This window comes from Podarcis raffonei, chromosome 3, assembly GCF_027172205.1.
Source record: "Podarcis raffonei isolate rPodRaf1 chromosome 3, rPodRaf1.pri, whole genome shotgun sequence".
Taxonomy (NCBI): Eukaryota; Metazoa; Chordata; class Lepidosauria; order Squamata; family Lacertidae; genus Podarcis; species Podarcis raffonei.
In genome coordinates, this window is record NC_070604.1 from 108,657,894 (window position 1) to 108,679,044 (window position 21,151).

At 39.7% G+C, this 21,151-nt stretch overlaps 1 protein-coding gene across 2 annotated transcripts in view; it reads left to right on the top strand.

Moving 5' to 3' along the window:
* ABHD12 (abhydrolase domain containing 12, lysophospholipase) overlaps positions 1-19,889 on the top strand; it is a 31,329-nt gene extending 11,440 nt beyond the window's left edge. For both annotated transcript variants that reach the window (XM_053383544.1, XM_053383545.1), the window contains exons 2-13: positions 3,146-3,270; positions 4,180-4,285; positions 6,135-6,254; positions 6,656-6,686; positions 7,094-7,139; positions 9,091-9,220; positions 9,961-9,998; positions 10,895-10,974; positions 12,417-12,499; positions 12,980-13,058; positions 15,895-16,022; positions 17,226-19,889. In XM_053383544.1, the coding sequence (XP_053239519.1) occupies positions 3,146-3,270; positions 4,180-4,285; positions 6,135-6,254; positions 6,656-6,686; positions 7,094-7,139; positions 9,091-9,220; positions 9,961-9,998; positions 10,895-10,974; positions 12,417-12,499; positions 12,980-13,058; positions 15,895-16,022; positions 17,226-17,265 (1,006 nt within the window). In that variant the 3' untranslated portion in view covers positions 17,266-19,889. The remainder of the gene's footprint in view (positions 1-3,145; positions 3,271-4,179; positions 4,286-6,134; positions 6,255-6,655; positions 6,687-7,093; positions 7,140-9,090; positions 9,221-9,960; positions 9,999-10,894; positions 10,975-12,416; positions 12,500-12,979; positions 13,059-15,894; positions 16,023-17,225) is intronic.
* Positions 19,890-21,151: the final 1,262 nt, after the last annotated feature.

Consider the following 21,151-nt stretch of genomic DNA (forward strand, 5'->3'; position numbering starts at 1 on the left):
CCAAATCTTTAGGAATACAGTACATGAACTGGTGGGGAGGGTTACGTTGTGCTGTCTTCCATTCCCTCCTTTCATGATGAGTCTAGATGCCTCTACCTACTAATAAGATAAGAACTACCCAGTGGTGGTCTCCTTGAAAATCAGAAGCTGTCAGATCCTGCCTCTCAGGGGATTGTGCCCCTGAAAGTGTGTCCGTTTTGCTATAACCTTTCTTTGGAGGAGCTAAAAATTCAATGTTTAAGATGGTATTATTGTAAGTTTTAGGAATTATTGTTTATAAATACAGTTTGAGTGCTTTTGAAACTGTTCAACAAAGCATACAATATTTGAACTATATCTTCCTTTTCCTTCAAGGAGTTGAAGGTGATGTACATAGTTCTCCCACACCCACCAATTCACTGTGTTAGCAACCCAGCTGATGAGTGGGGGAGTTCAATCCTTCTGCTTTGGCTGTGTGCCCCTGCTCCTTCCTGGAAACAGGCACACGCACCCACCAGGTTTTGTCTGAGAAATGAGCCTTTTGTGGTGCCCACGACTGTTGCTTAGGTATCCAAATGGACGCCTGGACCCAAAAACAGTTGGGAACCCCTGTGCTTTTCTATAGAGGAATTGTCCCCAAAACAAAAACAAAATGCAAAAATCCACACCCCAAATCCCATTACCTTCCCAGTCATTCATGATTGCATGTTTAGATTCTAATGACTCCTACTGTAATTTATTGTTCTGTTTCCAAAACACAGTGCCAAATTGGGAATGGTCTCATATAGGATAAACTTGCCATACAACCCAAGTATCAAGAATCTAGGTTTTCATCTGGCGCTATGACACCAGGGATCAGATAGGCAACTTCATATACAAGCCACAATGAGTGGAACGTACTAAACCACCCAAGTCATGCAGGTAGGAGTTGGACTTAGTAAAATGCTAGTTCCTTAAATGCTTGGTTCCACAAGAATATCTAGAGTTAATGAGCTGTGTGGTATCTGCTAGGGATCAGTTCACCATTTAACAAGAGTTTTTGTCAGGTTTGCCCATCCTTGCAGGTGAGCAAAACTGGTCAGTCCTGTCATTTATTATAGGCTTGATGGTTCTTGAGCTCCTCCACATGCTTGCCATAGGTTAGAAGTAGAATCAGAATGTGTGGTGCATGTAAGGCACTCAGGGGCAACCTTGGCTCTGGGGGCCACCTGTAACCCGCCAAGCCTCTCTGTCTGATTCTTGGGACTTGGCCCTCACCAGCCCTGCTTTGCCACCCTCCTTGAATGGCTGGAATATGTCCTTGAACTAGGACAATGCTTGTGATTGCCTGGATGGACAATAGAAAAGGGTGTGTGCAGAAATGAGCTTACTGTACAAAGATAAATTTACATTGGTTGCTCTGGCCGCACCTAGCATTGGCATGTCATCTCCTGACAATTGCCTGGAAGAGAATGCAGCTCTCGGCTGAAAAAAGATTCCCCACCTGTGATATAAGGGGGACAAGCATACCTGTATTAGAGGATATCAAATGGGTTTAAGAATGCTTTTTAGCAACAAACCTGCACTTCAGTTCTGATGATGCTTTTCTGTGTATTTTCTACCTGCCTGAACATTCCCCTTTCTGATATTTTACAAAATACTAAAATACTTGTGTTACTGTTACATGTTCTCCGGCAGAAAAACATGGCACAGATGTTGCAGGTCTGCAGCAGCTTCCTCACCCTCCATGTCTCTTAGTCCTAGGCACACTGAGACACAGTACTCTGGGCCTCTCCCTTAAACACCTTCAGATACCTCTGGCTGCGAGGTCTGTTTGCAAGCTCACAGAAGCTTCAATGAACTAAGTTAGACTGCAGCCGCCATATAGAAAGAAGCCCCCCCCCCCCCGCTTGCTGGTTAAAGTCTTGGGATGACTCTGAAGATCCATGACTTCTTAGATCCATCTGTGTTTTGGCAGTCAACTCCTCTATGGGAAAATGTGGACTAAGCCTCTTGTCCATGGCTTTCTTTTCCTGAAGCTAAAGAACTATGCAACTAGTTTGGGATGCATAAGAGGGCCTTGGGCATGTATTTCTCATGTAGCCACCATCCTGCAATAAAATTCGCCCTTGAAGCTGCGAGGAGTTTCCAGAAATGTTTGTGATGTTGCATGATGTCTTACCCTTCAAAGGAGAAATGTTTTAAAAATAATTCCAGTAGGCATACTCTTGTATATTCGCCTGTGTATTGTATTTATTGGTGCCTGTTGACATTTCTATTGTTATCCTCCTTAGCTTATGCTAGTTTATTCCTATCTGTATTAGTAGTGGTGATAATAAAAACCACACGCAGCTTCAAATTCACCTGTTAAGAAATACCAAATTAACTTTCTTTAGCGTGACCAAACCCAGATATTCCAGTTTATGAATTAAGTGCAAATTCTAATACACCGGGAAACAAGCAACTTAGATTGTGTGAGGAAATTCCCATATATCCTTAGGTCTTTGTTCCAAACTTCTATCTCTTTTTGTAATTGTAATAACAGGGTGTTCTTGCTTTTCTAGTTCTGTGCGTAAAGCTGGATGATGCTGAAATTATGCTAAGAATAGTCCAAAGTAAGACAGAACAGTTTCCCAAATGTAATTAGACTGACACTTATGAGTAAGCTCCATTTGTAGACAGTTGGCAAGCAGCTCAGATATATCTGTTTCCCCCCAATGCATCTTTGTGTGTAACAGTACCAGGGCAAATCATGACACTGACAGATCAGGAAATGTCTCTCGCTTCCCCCCTACATTTTAAAGAGACGCCTCGCTTCATCTCTTATTACTCTTGCCTTCTGCATCCTCCTGTCAGCGTAATTTTTAAGCTTCCTGGTCAAGAACTCTCTGTGCAACTCTTTTCAAGGGGCCACTTAAAGTGATGGCACTGTATAAATAATAGAAGTATCCTCAACTCTGGAACTGTCTATGCTGTGCTTAGAAAAACGGGAAGCTATTAATGTTAACAATACATGTTTTAAAACAGATGACTATAGCTATGTATTTGATCATGGAAGTAGCCTGAACTTTCAGCGGCAACTCTACAGTTCTATGATAGTACCCACTATATTCCTGGCAGAGTAGATCTTGCTTCACAAGTGTCTTGAATGTAGTGTGAAATTATATTTTCCCCTCCTCTTTTACAGGAGACATGGAATGTGGTTTCGATTGCGGAAGGTAGTAATCTGGTTGTTGGGAGTGTACATAGCCATTCCATTTCTAGTAAAACTTTGTCCCGCTATTCAGGCAAAGCTTGTCTTCCTAAATTTTGGTAAGAATCCTGCTTTTCTCTCTCTCCCACCCTCTCTCTGTGTGTCTTAAAACCATGTGGACATTTTAATATACAAGTTCCTAGTTTTTTATACAAAAGACACCATCTAGGCTTTAGCATTTCCAACTTGTGTGCACGATAACTCTCCTATCATATGCATATGAGAATAAAAAATTAGGATCTGCAATCATTTTGCATAGTCACATGCAACTTTCTCTCGATTGCTGTTCCCAGCAGTAAAATCCAGTGTCAGATTTTATATAATGATAGAAAGAAAGAGAAAGAAAGAAAAGAATACCAAGATCTATGTTTGTTACCATCTGCCTGTGTTTCATTACTTGCTCATGAAGTGCTGATAGAGGAAAAGCTTGACGCTGCCTGGAAATTTTGTTTGTTTGTTAGCATCTGCAGTGAATGTTCTAGTACCAGTTAGTGAAAAAGCAATTGTTCCCTGCCTGCTCTCTTTAGTGACATCTTCCATGTTGTGCTTGGTATGATCATATTCTGAAATCTGTGCCTGCCTGATAGTAGAAAGTTCACTGTCAATTTTCTCAAATGTTTTATATACAGCATGGGAAAACTGTCACTTAGTGGCACTGTCTTTCAAACTGTCCTCCATACTGCCCTTCAAATTTAGGTCTCCAGGATTTTTGAAATAATATTTTTAAATTATCTGTTCTGATTCTTGGAGATAGGGCAGCCACTTTGGTATCTGTTTTGACAATAAACCATTGCAATTAATAAGTACACTTCTTTCATGAAATTTGAAAATGCCATTGCCAATGCATTTTAATTTTAGTGCAATAACCATTATGAGGTTCTGTATTAAAATTATTTTTTGGTGAAGGGTGTTTGGTCTCAAGCAGTAGGTAAACGGAATGTAAAACTGATATTTATTTTCTTTCTCAGTGAGAGTACCCTACTTCATTGACTTGAAAAAGCCTCAGGACCAAGGTCTGAACCACACCTGTAACTACTACCTACAACCAGAAGAAGATGTGACAATTGGAGTCTGGTAAGGAAAGCTTTGCCACTCCCATTATCCACTGGAGTCCTTTTTAGCCTGAGTAAAGAGGCTGTGCTTTTGATCCCTTTGTTGAGAGAGCTTTCAGTAACACCATGCAAACTCCTGCAATTGTTGCTTTTTCTCTGTGTGGGAGTATATAATTTGCTGCTGGGAATGCAGTGTTTCTTTTGAAAGATACACTGTTCTCTGGGCTGCAGCTAAACTAAATTGAGCAATTAGACCAATATGCAATGAAGACTGGTGATACAAAGCTGAAAGTTTAGTTCTGTAATGTTGAAGGTCATGCTTTAGAGAAGACCTAAGAAAGTGAATCAACATGATGTGGGATTGCTCCAAGGCACAAATTAAAAAGGTGAAAAGGTGATTGCCTTGGAGCAGCTTGCCTCTGTTAAATTTTTTTGTAATAGTGCCTGTGTTGGCTCCTAGACCTAGAGCAACTTAGTTCATTGATTTTGTGTTGAGCTATAAGAATCAAAACAAATGAAAATTTACAAAACTAGATGGCAAAAAATGTTTGTCAACCGAAATATTGTTAATCAAAACTCAGTGGTGATTTATCTTTTAACTGAAATGAAGAAGTCTTGTCCTAGTTCATGGAGAAAAACTTAAGCCTCAAGTGACTTTTGGTGTCATTGGTTTTTTTTCAGAGGTGCATGATTAATATGAGTGGGTGCATTTGATTTATGGTAAATCACCATGTTGTAAGATCTCTTGCAGCAAGCAGTTTTAAATTCTCTGCCAGAGTTTTTCTGGCTGTGTCTGGTTTCTTTATTTTCCTTCTGTGAGAACTTCCATAACTGCTCACTGAGTGATACAACTATAGACTTCAGATACTAATGTGCCCCACATTATAGTGAAAAGCTATTAACTGCCAACACTAAAACTTTTGTGAGCAGCCCAAAACTACTTTGTTTTGCTGCTAGCGTGCTGTTCTTGAGGAGAGGGTTGTTACTGTGTATGTGTATATGAATGTAGGTGTTTGTCTGAAAAGATAGTCACCTGTTTTTAAATATTCAAGTGACTAATAAGTCTAATAAATGATCAATAATATTTCTATAGTTGAAACTGGTAGGATGGTTGTTCCTTATACAGTGGTACCTTGGGTTAAGAACTTAATTCGTTCTAGAGGTCTGTTCTTAACCTGAAACTGTTCTTAACCTGAGGTACCACTTTAGCTAATGGGGCCTCCTGCTGCCGCCACACCACCGCCGCACAATTTCTGTTCTCATCCTGAAGCAAAGTTCTTAACCCGAGGTACTACTTCCGGGTTAGCAGAGTCTGTAACCTGAGGCGTCTGTAACCCGAGGTACCACTGTATAGGAAGTCAAAATTCGGTAGTAGAGCACATGCCTCCCACATGCATAATCTTGGATCCATCCCCAGCATCTCCAGTTTAAATTGGATCTCAGGTTGGTGCAGTTGGGAAGGACTTCAGTCTGAGAGTGGCTGCTAGGCTGAGCAAACAAATACTGGGCTAGATGGACCAGTGAGCTGACCATGTATGTTCATATATGGTCACTTGACCATGGAAGGCTTGTCCTAGAAGAACAGGCACATTCTTCCTGACCTCTCATAGAAACTGAGGGCAGGAAAACACATTACAAAGAAACTGGGGTTGCTGCAGCCCAATGTCTAGTTCATTCCCCCACTTTGTGTAATGTCTAGTTCAACTTGACCTGTATATAGATGTTTTGGCTTGGTCAACATGTCACGTAAAACCACAGTTAAAGTTTAAGCTGTGTTTTAACTCTGGGCAGCCTAGGACCTCAGTACATACTGCCCAGACTTGCACCCTGGGAGGGTCACAGTTTTTCCCTGATTTCCCATTTCCTTCCAGGCATACGGTTCCCACAGCTGTATGGAAAGATGCTCAAGGCAAGGACCAACTGTGGTATGAGGATGCTTTGGGTTCCAGCCACCCTGTGATCCTTTACTTACATGGAAATGCAGGGACTAGGTAAGAGAGAGATAAATGAAGGAGTGAGAAGGAGGATAACCTGTTGTTTATTTTGGTTTATTTTGGGTGAGGGCCAGCCATGTCACTGGGCAGGGCAAGGCAAGCTCACCTTTGACCTGCAGTTCCTTACAGCACAATCTTATACATTTCTACTGAGATGTTCTATTTAATTCAGTGGGGCTTATTCTTAGTTAACTGGGTATAGGATTGCAGTTTTTGCATGCGTTTAACTATTCCATTCAGCTTCAATGTGCTAATTTGACTGAACCATGCTCAACTAGCTAGTCTTTAAAAGAAAAAAGTCCTCCTAGTTGTATTGAAAGATCAGGGAAATAATGTACCAGAACTATATGTCTTGGGGCTTTAAAACTAATGTGTAATTTTCCAAATTCTTTTAATAGAGGAGGGGATCACCGTGTGGAACTTTACAAGGTGAGAAAAGCAGTAATATTAGTCAAATGACCTGAGTACTACTATATGCAATTCTGTTAATAGCTTAGCTATCTAAGCTTGCTTCCAGAGGAGTTTCTCTTTATCTTCTATAGTTTTTGTGAGGAACAGTCATAAAGTGCTAGCGCTATAATAGTAATCAACTCCTAGCTATGCATCTTTAGACACTACCTCAGGCTGCTTATGTGCTTTACAGAATCTCAAGTGGTAAAACCTGTTCTGGAATGGTTTTGTTTGCGTGTTCTCTACCCTTGTAAAAAAAATATTTTTTTGCATGGAAATATATAGTACTGGGGGAAGAATTATGTTAACAGGAAAGTATGTATCAATTTATTGTCCTTTTAAAATACTTCATAATCTTAATTGTGACTGTTTGCCTTCTGTTCTAGGTTTTGAGTTCTCTTGGTTACCATGTGGTCACGTTTGATTATCGAGGTGAGATTCTTACTCTTTTGTCCTGAGCTGGCATCTGTTACTCATGCTAACAAATTGTAACTGTTATCCTATTGACTGATGAATAAAAGTCTATTTCATAAACTCTTTGAAAATCCAGATGACATGCTATTACTTTTCTAGGGGCTGTATCCTTGCTTACTTCACTCACCAAATGATTCCTGCAGTCTGCTCTGTATGTGGGGCTTCCCTTGCACTTGATCAAGCAGCTGCCGCTAGTGCAGAATGCTGAAGCATGCTTGCTTGTAAGCAAATAACATCTGTGCTCAGAGATCTACACTGGTTGCCGATTTGCAGCTGGGCCATGTTCAGGGTGTTACTATTAGTATTTAAAGCCCTTAACAACTTGGGACCAGTTTACATACGAGATTGGCCTACCTCATATATGTCAACTTGATAGTTTTGATCTGTAGAGCTGGCACTGTTACAGGTGCTGCAGAACAGCCTTCTTGCATTTGTAAGAGATTGATATCTTGGTGGGACAGTGCCTGCACTTTGGAACTGCCACACACAACTTCCCCTGCTTGTTCTTCTGCTGTGTTGTGCTGAGCCAAGGTTTGGTGTAGCATGTTGTGTGAACCATGGCTTATATTTTAGCTCTCTCCAGACAAACAGTGAGCTGTAAACCATGGCACAGACTTTGATTATAGCTTGTCATTTGTTGGAAGACAGTGGAACCACAAGCCCAGGTTCAGATGACATTCAATGCCAAACCATGACTTAGTTCAGCACAGCAGCAGAATGACTGAGGAGGAAAGCAGCCATGATTGGGAAGCCTGTATCTTTGCCCCAAGCCATATTTTGGCTTAATCTTAGTTGAACTCTTGGAGGGTTCACCTCTTAAGATGGCTTTCTGTTTATTTTCACCCTGCCTTTTTAAGCAATAAAGCCACAACTAAAACTTTAAAAATGCAAAAAAAGTCCTAAAACACTACTTGTACAGAACGTGTGGCACTCAGTCTCTTTAAAGATAAAACCTCATCACTTCCTAAAACAACCAATAATAATAATTTCCTAAAGACCTGCTTGATTAGATTAGACTCTTGCTGAGAACGATGTTCCACAGAGATGATCCCATGACTCTGAAAGGCCCTGTGTCGTAATAGTTCTAATGGCTTTTATTGAGGGAACATGGAACAAGGTTTTGTTAGAGAACATAATGTGACAGCTGTTGCAGATAGAAGAGAATCTGCACAAAGCTCACTGCTCTGCCCTGCAGCCATTCAGTGCTGGGTGTGACTGAACTCTTTCTCAGCAGGCAGGTGTTCTTCTGTTTTCCCTCCCTTCCCTAGCCGATAGACTTGGATAAGAAGGGCAAAGTTTAAAAATACCACTTTTTTCAAACTAGTTCCATGCGCATTTAAGCAGTGTTAGGTGGAAAGCAATGTCAAGTCTGATAGAGTAAGAAAGTAGAATGGACTGTACTTCTTCAGAATATTGGGGGGGGAGGGGCTCATATTTTTGAACATTTGCATTGTTAAAACTCACTGCAAAGCAGGACAACAGACAAAGGGCTGGGTCAGAGTCTTCCTTTCTGATGATCTAGTGTTCTGTTTGAAGAGAGTTCATCTATTCACAAATGGCATTTCCCACGTACAGTCTGAATTGGTACCATTCATTTTACAGTATTATTCAACCCCCACAGTTGAACTCTTGGAGGGTTTGCCTCAGAATATTTCAGACTATAATAGAACCAGACTGAGTAAAAAGATTCTAGGACTTTAGTTTTGGTATTCTGCCAGTTCAATTTTTCTTTAGTGGGTATCTCAGCTAGGTCCAGGGTGTTAAAAGACAATTAAGAACTGACATTTTAAGTTGCAGTGCCCTGGGTCACTCAGTTTATTTGGCCTTAATTCAGACATGAAACCAGAACACTTTATTTTGATCGGCTTGAAACATGATTCCTGGAATAAAGTAGCTTTTCTCTTTGCAGGCTGGGGAGACTCAATAGGCACTCCCTCAGAGAGTGGAATGACCTATGATGCTCTTCATGTTTTTGACTGGATAAAAGCAAGAAGTGGAGACAATCCAGTGTATATATGGGGACACTCCTTGGGCACTGGGTAAGGCCAGATTGCACAAAGAATCATTTAATATAAGAGGCTGTGTTGTTCCAACACATTGGATTTGAGACAACAATTTGATGCTAAATACAGTAATCGTAGTCTGAAGTACTTTCTGTTGGATTAGCAGTGAATTAAAATTAATTGTTGTGGTTTGATTTTTCTGTTTACTCTTTGAACAAATAGTGAATCATAGTATGGACTATATTGCATAGATAATGGAATTCAAGAGAATATGAATTGAAAATAAGATAGAAGGAACCTAGGATATAAGGAACTTATTGGAGCAGCATATTCATCTCTAGTGAAATTATAATGGAGATGTGTCAACTTAAACTCTCTTCTTTATTTGTTCCTTTTATTGGGACATGTCTACAGCGCCAATTTATTCCCGTTTCAAATCTGCATTATTACGACTGCCAGCCAGCCAGTGAACTCTGCAAACTGGATACCCATAGTGTCTCACAGTGAAGAAATCTTGATGATATCACAGAACTAAAGATGCACCTCTTAGTTGTGGTGTATAGTCTTGCTCTGGGTTTTGTGTTTTTTCCTGTAGGCATTCCAAAAGGCTGAGCAGCACTTGGTAGTGAGATTACAATCTTATGCATAGATGGGGGTAAACCCTGCTGGACAAAGTAGGACTTACTTTTCAGTAAACATGGGTGTGATTGGGTTGTAAGGAAGATGATACAATTTTCTGTAATTGGTATCTTTAATGGTTGATTTTATTTTTGTAGAGTTGCAACCAATCTTGTAAGGCGTCTTTGTGAGCGAGGTAAGAGAGCTATATTTTGGTGATGTTAACAAAAACCATTTCATATCATCCCAACTTCCTGCTGTCTTTCAAAATAGATTAAAAGGGTTACTGTGATTGTGTTTAGCAGTAATGATTTTTTGAGCTTTAAAAATCTTTATGGGAGTTTTAAAATAGATGCAGGCGAATTTTATTATCATTTTTAAAGGCTATAAGATTTATATGGACTTGGCGCACCTGCCTGTCACTTTTCAGCAAAAGTAGGACTGAGAGCTTAAGCCATATATACATTTACATGTTTAATTTTAGTCCGTGCCATTCTGTGTTGCAGAGATTCCAGTTGCCATCAAAGCTTAGGGCACATATTAGTAGAAATGCTCTGCTTCACAACTTTCTGTTAGTCTCAAAGCCTTTGATTTCAATTGAGTGTCACCTGTCTGCTGACCTTTTAAAAATGTAATCAGTTCTTGCCCTTTCAGGCAGAGGGGTGAGGAAATTGAGAATATTGTTTCGTTTCTGATCAGGTGAAGATGTTCTTGAATTGCAGCTCATGTTTCATTCAGGCTCTGGATTCATATTCTGCTGTATCATTCAAACACCCTTTCATTTAAGTGCATTATTCCAAACATTTGCTTTGCAGCTTCCATATCTTGCAGTGGGCATAGCACAGAGATTTATTTATTACATTTATATTCCACCTTTCCTCCAAGGAGCTCAAGTTGGTGTAAAGAGGTCTCCCCCTCTCCATTTTATTCTAACAACCACCCTGTGAGACTAGTGACTAGCCTAAGGTCACATAGTAAGCATCAGAATTTGAACCCTAGTCTCCCATACCCTAGCCTAGCAATACTAATCACCAGTGACCCTCATTAGTGTCTTAAATGGACAGCACTGAAGTTCTGTTATTTGTTTTTCAGAAACTCCCCCTGATGCCCTGATATTAGAGTCACCTTTTACGAACATACGTGAAGAAGCAAAAAGCCATCCTTTTTCAGTGGCAAGTACAGATTTATATGCTGGATTTCTCATCTTTTCATGTGTTATCTGGCATCTGGTAAAAATGCATATGTATTTGTTCACTTGAGAATTCTAATCGTACCTGAAGTCTGTTGGCTCATGAGCTAGCTAGCCTTTGAAAATTGAGTATTGTCTTTTCCATGTTCTGGAAATGTTTTTTCTTCTGCAAGAGCTTTGCCAATCCACAGAGGTACAAAAAAATTCCATGTCAGAAGCACACTCTGCAAATGCATTCCTAATAGTACAGTAAAATTGAAGCTTGGACTCCGATGTTATTAAGAGATAGTATAGAAATTAAAGGTAATATGCATCAGCACTTAGAAGATGGGGTATTGCACTTCTCAGTTTTTCATACTGACTCGCAAAGCTGGGATAATATGTCAAGGAGCTCTAAATGCATCTTGTATGCCTTCAACTGGGTCCTATAAACCATCATTGTTTTTAGGTTACTCTGAAATGTAAATGGATGTAAGCTACACCCTCCAGGTATATATATCTTCTAAAGAGGGCCTTGCTGAGCCTATGAAGAGCCATACATCCTGGGAACGCCTGGTGCCATTTGCACTAATATCCCTGTAAGGAGTAATTGTTGGTGCTTCACTTGTTGGTTGGTTGAGGAAAGTGTAAGCTGCTTGCTGAAGTCTTCCTTTCTAATATGTGAGTGTTTTCCACTAACGAGGGAGGAGTGAAAAGGAGAGTCCTTCTAGCATAGTGTGTCAAATATTAGAACTAGATTGAAAAGCTAGGATTGGAGAAGAAACCTTCATCCTCCCCAATTACTCTGACCCATTTTTTAAAAAAAATATTGGCTGTTTAGCTTGATGGAGCTCTTCTGTCCTTGTCAAAATACTCCTCAATAGGAAATGATCACCAGGGAATGAGGTGGCATCAGTCCTTCTCTTGAAAGGAAGAATTGAAGTCCACTTTCCCATTTGCTTCCCACTGCTTCATTGAAGCAACTCCTGAATTAGCATCCAATGGAGAACTGATATTCCCTTTTTTCTGTTAAATGAATGAGCTGTGCAAGCGCAAAGAGCAGGGTGTGAATATGTCTTTTCAATGAATTTGGCCCCACCTTCTCCTCCCCGATAAGAACTGAGCTACTGTGTGCAAGCTGTTGATATTATGACCAACTTTTCAATCTAAACCATTTGCAGAAAACTTAAGTAATAGAACAGATTGCACCTTTTAAAAAAGTAACTTAATTAAAGATTTTAAAACCATCACCTTCTGATGGTTGCAACTCAACATTTCATTTTAAAAAAATGCTTCCACAGTCTGCGTTGTTCTACCTGTTCTTTAGATTCATGTGTGACTATAGTCAATTTAGGGTTTGGTATTTTTTTAATTGTTCAGAAGTAGCCAAAATCTTCTAAAGAAACTTCAATACTCTTATCACTCACATAAACTTTATTTATTCAGATTTATAGATATTTTCCGGGATTCGATTGGTTCTTCCTTGATCCCATCACATCGAGTGGAATTAAGTTTGCAAATGATGAGAAGTGAGTAAATCTCCTGAATGTTCTTTGTTTTTGTCTTTCTGACACGCTTTTCCTGATAGGTTTCTAAATCCTGAGAATCAGAAGCTGCTGTCTCATCCGTGAAGGCTTAGTCCACTTCAGCCAGCTTCTCTAGGTCAGCTACCTTGATTTCAAGGGATCAAATTGTGCAACTTAGTGCCAGGAGCTAATTTCACCAAGTACACCCATAACTTCTGCCTAGTAGGCATGTGACAATCTCAAGCTCACTGGATAGCTTCTACAGTCCAGCTGTTTTGCTGCCTTCATTACAGAAATTTTTGTTTATAGAACTTGTTGACTTAGAAAGTTGGGATCTATAAGTCCTACTTCATTTTTAACCAGAAATTTTTTTATAATTTTAAATAAAACTTATTGTTCTGTGTTACACAGACTTAAGCTGTAGATATTCTGAGTTGGTGGACTTCTAAAAATTCATATTAATGTTGTGTTGTTTTTTTACAGTGTGAAGCATATTTCTTGCTCTCTGCTAATTCTTCATGCTGAAGATGATCCTGTAGTACCATTTCATCTTGGAAAAAAGGTGTTTTTCCTTACCTTAAGCCCCCCCCCCCATCTCTGCTCATAAATATCCTGAATGAATTAGAACTGGGAGAGCAGCCTCAAAGTTCAGAGTGGCTAGAGGAGAAACTACAAATGACATGTTTGAGATGGCTTGGTTTCAGTTTATCTATTTTATTAACTCCCAAACAGAAGGACTCAAATCTCCTGTTTCTCACAACTTCAATGAAGTTTGTTTGCCTGATAATGAAACATGTGTTTCTATCAATACATGTTTATATGACAAAAAATATACTTTCGATTGTCCATATGGTTTGTAACAGATTCTCTGTTTTGTTTCTAGAAAACAATAAAAACTCTTACAAAAAACCTGGAGAGCTCTTCGGTGTACAGTAGAGAGGGCCATGTTTAATTCCAGGTTCCATGGACCAAACTAACACTAAACCCTGTGACTGGTTTAGATAAAAACAGCTTTGGGTGGAAGCCATTTTCAGAGTGCCTAACTTTTTCCTTGCCCGCTGCTTTTACACTGCAGCTCCCTTTCGGCAAGCTACTGGCAAAACTGCTTTTCCCTTCAAGGAGTAGCAGCCTTTATGGTTCTGTTCTATACACATTTGCATGGAATGTGTAATTCAGCCCTGGGCCAGGGCCTGGGCTAACCAGAACAGAACTGTGGGCAGAATCTGGCTTTGTATGAACCTCCTTTTTATTTCCTTTCCTGTGCTTTCCTTTGCCACAATCCAGAACAGTCCATCATTTAGCTGCCCTGTATTGGCAAAAGATTATAATATTGGCAAAAGATTATAAAGGTAATTTCTGGATTATTTCAAATAAACATAGAAGTTAATAGGGATTTGTTATTTTCGGGAATACTGGGAAATAACAAAGTAAAGAGTAATAAGCAAGAGTTGTACAAGATTATGATTCTACCTGGAATGGCAGTTATTGCTTTGGGATGGAAAGAAAAGGCCAAATGGAATATGGAAAAATGGAATGATTATGTTTTTGAATACGTACAATCAGAAATATTCACACAGATAGTGGCAGAGGATAGGTGGGAAAATAAATGCCAAAGAATCACAAATAAATGGGCATTTTACAGGAATTGGATACAAAGAGGGGAAGCCAACCCTGACATCCAAGCTCGAATGAACAGACTGTGTACATGGATAAAGATAGGAAGAAGGAAGGCCTGACCGGGGTGGGGGGAGGGCTGGAGTGGGGAGGGAGGGGGGGAAAGTAAACCGGATGGTATTTTGAATTGATTTTGTTATGTAAGCCTTTTTTTCAGAAACCATATATATTAATGTTATGTAGTTAGGCATTGTAGTATGAATGAATTTTGTTCTGTATTCTTTGTTTTATAGAATATATATAATAATTTTATGTTACTAAGCAAATTAGCTGCCCTGAAGCAAATTTTGTTTCTGTGTATGGTGCTCACAGGGCTCCGCACAGATGGCTCCTAAAGTTGCTGGGAATAGTTGGCTCCTAAGAGGCGGCGGCCAAAGGGAGGTGCCAAAAATAATGCTGCATATGCATGACTGCAACTTTTGTACTCTGCACTAATTAATCTTGAGTAATTTCTGCTGCCCAGTTTGTGCTTCAGTCTTGAGGGGGTGGCAGCTATCCCATGTCTAGGGTGAGAAGCTCTTAAGCCAGCTCTCTGAGGGCTCAGACTTCATGGAAATCGCCTCTTTATCTGACAGACAAGGACATTATCCCTTCAGGAACAGTGTGATGCAAAACATAAATAGGATGAGTTGGGAACTAGGTTTTGCTGGTACAAATTGCTGCAGCTGGACTCTTGATGGGGACAAACTATCACCAGGACTAACTCTGGTACTTAAAAGCTGCCCAGACACGGTTCCAAGGTTCTTCTATTAATTTTACAAAGGTCCTTAGCAGCTTTGGTCCAGGACAACTTAAGGACTGCCAGATCTCATATACCCTGTCCCAGTCACAGAGGCTTTGTGAGAGTCTCTGTTGGTAGTCCCCCATGTCTCAAATGCATGACTTGCAACTACTAGAAGCCATGTATTTAATGTAATGGGACCAAGCCTGTAGAACTCCTTCCCAGGTGGGATTAAACAGACCCCCTCCTTGCTGAACACATCAATAAAAGTTCCTTGTTCCAGCAGCGTTCAGTTTTATGATAAAGCAGTTTTAAAGTTTGTTTTTATGTATACTGTTCACACATACAAATGATTAAGTGGTACATAAGCGTCTGACATAAATACCTATCCTTCAAGTGGACTTTCACTTGAGAATCAGTTTGACTCTCCACAGCATGTGTCAGAAAAAGATCAGGCTCCACAGGCAAATCTTTGTTTAGAAAAGATAACATGGGTTTCCTCCCTTGGAAAACACCTGTTCAAGAGGCCCATGTTGCATATATTTGTGTACACAAGTCATGAACAACTGAACTTTGTGCATGTTCATTGTTATACAACATTGGAAGAGTTTCCATTGCTGCTTAAAACTCAAAGCTCTTTTAAAAAAAATTTCTGAGTGACAGATGTGCAGCTTCACATATCACAGATCCACATATCACAAACCTGTGGGTTCTGATCTCTCCTTCAATCCATAAAGTCACATTTGAAAAGTACTTTGAGACTTTGTCCCTTCAACATTCTTGTAACTACCCAATTTCAAGTAGAACAGAATGGTCAAAGAGTGATATAACCAGCTGACATGAAGTAAGTATGATTGTTTCTTGGGCACAGAAATTGCCGTGCAGTAACTGGTGCTTAATTAGCTACATCAAATATAGTTACAGAAATAGACGTCGTCACTGCTCTGTATTGAGGGGCTATCCATTTCATTAACTTGCATTTGTTTTGAAATGTCTTTTACAGCTATACAACATTGCTGCCCCATCTCGGAGCTTCCGTGATTACAAAGTACAGTTTGTTCCATTTCACACAGACCTAGGCTACAGGCATAAATACATCTACAAGAGCCCAGAACTACCTCGAATATTGCGGTAATTAAAAGGGTCGCTCATAATGTGTGTTCTGCTGTTTGCACAGGCAGATGCAATTGAGCTGTACAACATAAAGGGGGTGGGGTGTGTGCGCGCGTGTGTGTGCTTATTCTGGAATAGTTTCCCTTGGTTTCCACTTTACCCCAGAGGTTTATTGTAGGACCCAAGCACGACAGCACATCATTTCTAGTAACTGCTGATTAAATTGGCAACATTCGCCAAGTGACTTGGGTGAGACTGAGGGCCAAACGAGAGATGATTGGTGCAGTCATGCATTTTTGCATGTCTCCTCTTTTTACAATGCATTTAAAGCAAGGAAGGATGGCAGGTTTGGGTTTTGCATAAAAATGGGTGTGTGGGTGAGAGTGGCCAATCCTCCCCCCCCCCGCTCTCTTGTCTTGCCTCCTTTTGATCTGTCACTTCACTTCGGGCGCTTCTTTCTCACCCTGGTTCACATCCAGTATCTGAGCAGGTCTAGGAGAGGGGAAAGGAAAGATGCTTGGTAGTAGAGCACATGCTTTGTATGAAAAGGTCCATTGTTGCAGTTAATTGATGAATAGCCTGCTGCATGTACATCAGGGTGACTTACAAACATATCATAAAAACAATCCTTAGTATCTTAGAAGTAGGGCTGGGAAAGAGCCAAGTCTGAAACTCAGGGTGCTGCGTTCCTAAGGCAGGGCAAATTTCACTCCCTATGCATCCTTTTGACATTATATTCATACATCTTCTCTCATCACCCCTGTCAAAAGCAACACAACCTGGCTTTAAATGTATAAGGGGGGGTTGACATGTGAATAAGCAAAAAAAGGCTGTACCCCAGAACCTCAAGGGCTTTTTTGTGTTAAGATTTTTATTTAAAGTTTTTTGTAAAACAGTTAAGATATAGAAAACTAATGTAAATAAAAACAAAAACAGCTACAAACATAATTTCAAGTTTGACAGCTTGGTAAGACTATGTGTATGTTTGTGTCCCTTCATCTGTTTTGCTTGTTTTTTAAATATCATGATCCCATCTTTGAAAGAGAGTGATTGCTCTGCAATGTAGGGCATTTAAGAGTATCTAAGTGGGAAAACTTAAGTTGACCGGAGTTCTGAAATCTACTGGCCTCAGAAGGGCAGGTGGGAAGAGAATGGATGAAGTTGAAGTACCAAAACAACTGACACTGCTGATACGTATGTGTGTGTATTTTTCCCTCTTAGGGAATTCCTGGGAAAATTGGGACATGAGCATCGTCACTGAGGACTAACTGCATGGTTGACTTAAGTTGTCATCTACAAGAAAAGGTCTGCCATTCTTTTAAACCCAGACACTGAATAAGTCACAGATTCCTGCTTCAGTCTTAATGCATACACTTGGAAACCCAGCCTCTGGGGCGATAGAGATACGAAGAAAAGAATGTAGCTGGCTTCTCTCTCTTTCTCTCCCCACAAGCCCCTTCTAAAGAACAAGAGAACCAAACAAATCACAACAACTAAGTTCAAGCACAAGAAGGACTTGGCAAAAACCTTTCAGAAATTATGAACATTCCTACAAGTGTCTGTTCGGCCGCAACAGCTTTTTAGAACACAAAAAACCCTTGCACTCGGAAACGCAAATGAACTGCAATTGTCTTTAAAAATGTAACTGCTATAATATTTCAGTGCTGCATCTAGTTTACCTGAGTTGCAGGTTGCTCTTTTAATAGAATTTAGTTCAGTGAGGAGTTTCCCCTACCCTTGTCTGCTGCAGAGTTGCTGAATATGGTTTTTGGTTCTGAAATTCATTTGAGAACTTTCAAGAGATCAGGATGCTTTCAAGAAAACATTTCAGAATGCAATGAAGGATGTTTCTCCTTTAAAATGAGGCAACTATTTAATAGTGATTAAGCTTCTCTTTCTCTGTTGCCTTGCTTTGGAGTTTCTTAGTTGTCTCCCACATATAGATAATATATAAATATCTTTATTATACCTCATATACAGACACATCCTCTTTAAGATTCTTTCTTCCTCTGACTTTGAGATTCTTTCTTGACTCCAAACCATTTTATTTTGATGTACAGGTTCAATGGGTGATTTGAGATGTATTGAATACAAATTGCACCCTCAAAAGTTGTTTGAAAGACTCCTTCAGTAAATAGAAGGTGTCTTTATACTTTGTCAAGAATGGGTGGAGATTTTTTTTTCCTGCTGTGATGAAGATGTCTTCCAGTCTCCTCTAGAGACATATAAGCACTTTGGGGATGAGAAAATTGGTATCATTTTTCATAATCATGATCCTTCATACCCCTACAGCCCTTCCATTTCCTTAAAAAATAATAATACTCAGGTACATTAAAGCTGGTCAAAAGTTTTCTGTGAGAGAAATTACATCAAAATACTTTAACCTGAAGTTCTCATCTGGTAAATTATGTTGGTTTTCATTGGCAATAAAACATTTGCTCTGACTTCCCTTAACAGCAAAATATTAGCAATTATATTTGAAATTCCTAATTTTTTTCAGACCAAGCAAAGGCATTGAAAGTGAAAACAAAATTCTTTTTTTGCATAAAATATTTAGTTTGGTATATATATTTTAATTAAAAGCTAGAGATGTATGAAAACTTCCTGACCAGCCTTGAATGTTTCCTTTAGTTGGCACATGCCAGGAACAAATACTTATTTTTCATTTTTTAGCTGTAGCAAAACAATCCTGGCCTGAATCGAAATTTTAGCAGGCAGCACGATAGTAAATTAATAGTAACAAATGCTGAATCTAAAATTCATATTCCTTTCCCTTATTGGCCTTGGCCTTATATACCTCATGATGATTCGGTCTCATTATGGCTGCTGGAGTCCATTTTTGATGCGTAAAAAATTGACACATTTAGCCATTATGTTGTTGAATTTACAGATTTTTTTTAAAAATGCATTAATCCATCCATATTGAGAAGAAGACAGTAAAGACCACTTTAGCAACCTTTTGGAGGTGTTTAAAGGAGATGCTACGTAGTGCAATACTAGACCTTAAGAGTCCTGATGGCTTGCAGTTCACCATGGCTCTTAACTGAAAACTGCCATTCCTTCCCCATCTCACTCGTGTCAGGGCTTCTGCTTAAACCAGACGTGAGTTCAGCATGCTCTTCTTCAGGATTCTCAGTCCACCATTCATGCAGGCATGGCATGGCAGACAATTTGAGACATTGTGAGTAGGAATCAGAGGGCCAGGGGCAGTTTAGCTGTTGGGTCCTAACAGACTGATTTACAGTAGCTCCAGGTTTTGTGTCATTGGCCCTGAACTGTTTCATTCCACAAACATACAAGCATCTGGCATAGTAGTCTTAGATATTAGTGTTCAGAAGTGAATTATTCAGCCTGAAGTGTATTAGAGAGCAGTGTTTGCTAATATTGTCTGTATATGGAATACTCTGGTTTTGCATGCATCAAAGAGTTGTATTTTAGAGATTATCATACTTCCAAAGCAGACGGTAGCTTGTTCTTTGCAGTGAGACTTTCTGCTGTAGTGAGATCTACCAAGATTTTGATTCACCATAACCTCTGAGCAAATTGTGCCACATATACAATCCCATCTCTTCCCTCCTACATTCCATGTGCTTTGGTTTACTACACTAACAAGGACAGAAACACTTAACTTTGCCTTTCTTGTCGAAGCAAACAGAATGTTCCATGTAACGCCGCTGCTGCTATCGCCCACCTTAGTGTCGGTAAAAGTACAAACCAATGTGGAAATGTCACCTCCTCCCATGCAACAAAAATTAGATTCCAGCGCATGTATCAGTGCTGTTTATCCCAAGACATATGTTCCAATTATTAGGCCAGTGATACACATTGAAATGGAAATGTTTATCTAAAAAGTGTGTAGTTTTAATAAAACAAATTACTTAAGAATTTTTGTAGTATTAGCCTTTTTTAAAAAAAACAAAATAAAAATTATGGGCTTCTGGATCTGCCCAGGAAAATACTATCAAAAAGACACGTAGAATTTAAAATGGTGGCATATTGGATGGGTTCTAAATAATTGTGCATGGAATTTTGCTTATATAACTGGACTTTCTGCTTCAGCCCTTGGGGTTACGGATTAAGGAACCCTCTCAAATGCTGTGGATGTGGGGGCGGGATTTGGGGGGGAGGGTGCAGCTGGGTATGGATGGGGATCTGGGGCAAAGAGGCAAGCAGAAATACCTTCTGACTACTCAAGGAAATATTGGATCCTGCCCATTGTGATTTGTCTGGGGCTAATGGCGGAACAGAGATAGAACTTATTTCTTTCAAAGCTCCCCTGAGCAGCAGAAATGTACTAAGTTGCCAGCAGCATGTGATTCATCACTGCCCCAAGTCTGACAAACTCATGTGTTCCGTACTTACAATGGACTTTGGATTTCTGTTTCGTAGAGTTGGTATATATACTGTGATGTTTGGCAACCAATTTTCAATATGAATGTAGGGTTGCGAGTTTTTCTATTCTTCATTTGCTGAGTGACTTCCTCTCTTGTCCTTTGAAATTGTGGATTGCGGTCCATGTGTTTAGCTGTTCGTTATAATTTCTGTAGCACTTTACATTGTGAAGTGTCCTACAATCATAATCTTTATTGGCACCCACATTTGTCCACTTGTGTTGCAGCTTTAAACATACTGCCCAAGGAGCATCTTACACCACAGCATAGCTTTGGGGAGGTGGGGCTGGAAATATCCTCTGCTTGAAATCTGAGCTAAACAAACGAAGAGTCTGATTCAATATAAGGCAGCTTCTTATGTTCCTAACTTACTTTTTCATGGCTGCCTCCAAGGAACCTTGGGAACTGCAGTTTGGAGAAGGCCCTAGGCCTCTCCCTTTCACAACGGTTGCTTGAGACAAGGGTATATCGTTTGGCTATACTGACACAGCTAACATTTACCAGAAACCTAGTTTTCTTGAAGTATGTGAAAGGAGGCTTCTGGATGAAAGAAAGTTGTAATTTAGGTAAAAGTTGTTTGAAGTTCCCGAGTTCTTCAGTATTTGTTAGTTGTTTTTTTAAAAATTTTTAATCAATTTTTTCAATACCACAAAAAGCATACAACAAAAACTACAATAACACTAATAACACAATTTAACAATTCAGATTTGAGTACTGATATACCTATAACTACGCCTTTTAAACAATATTTCCCCA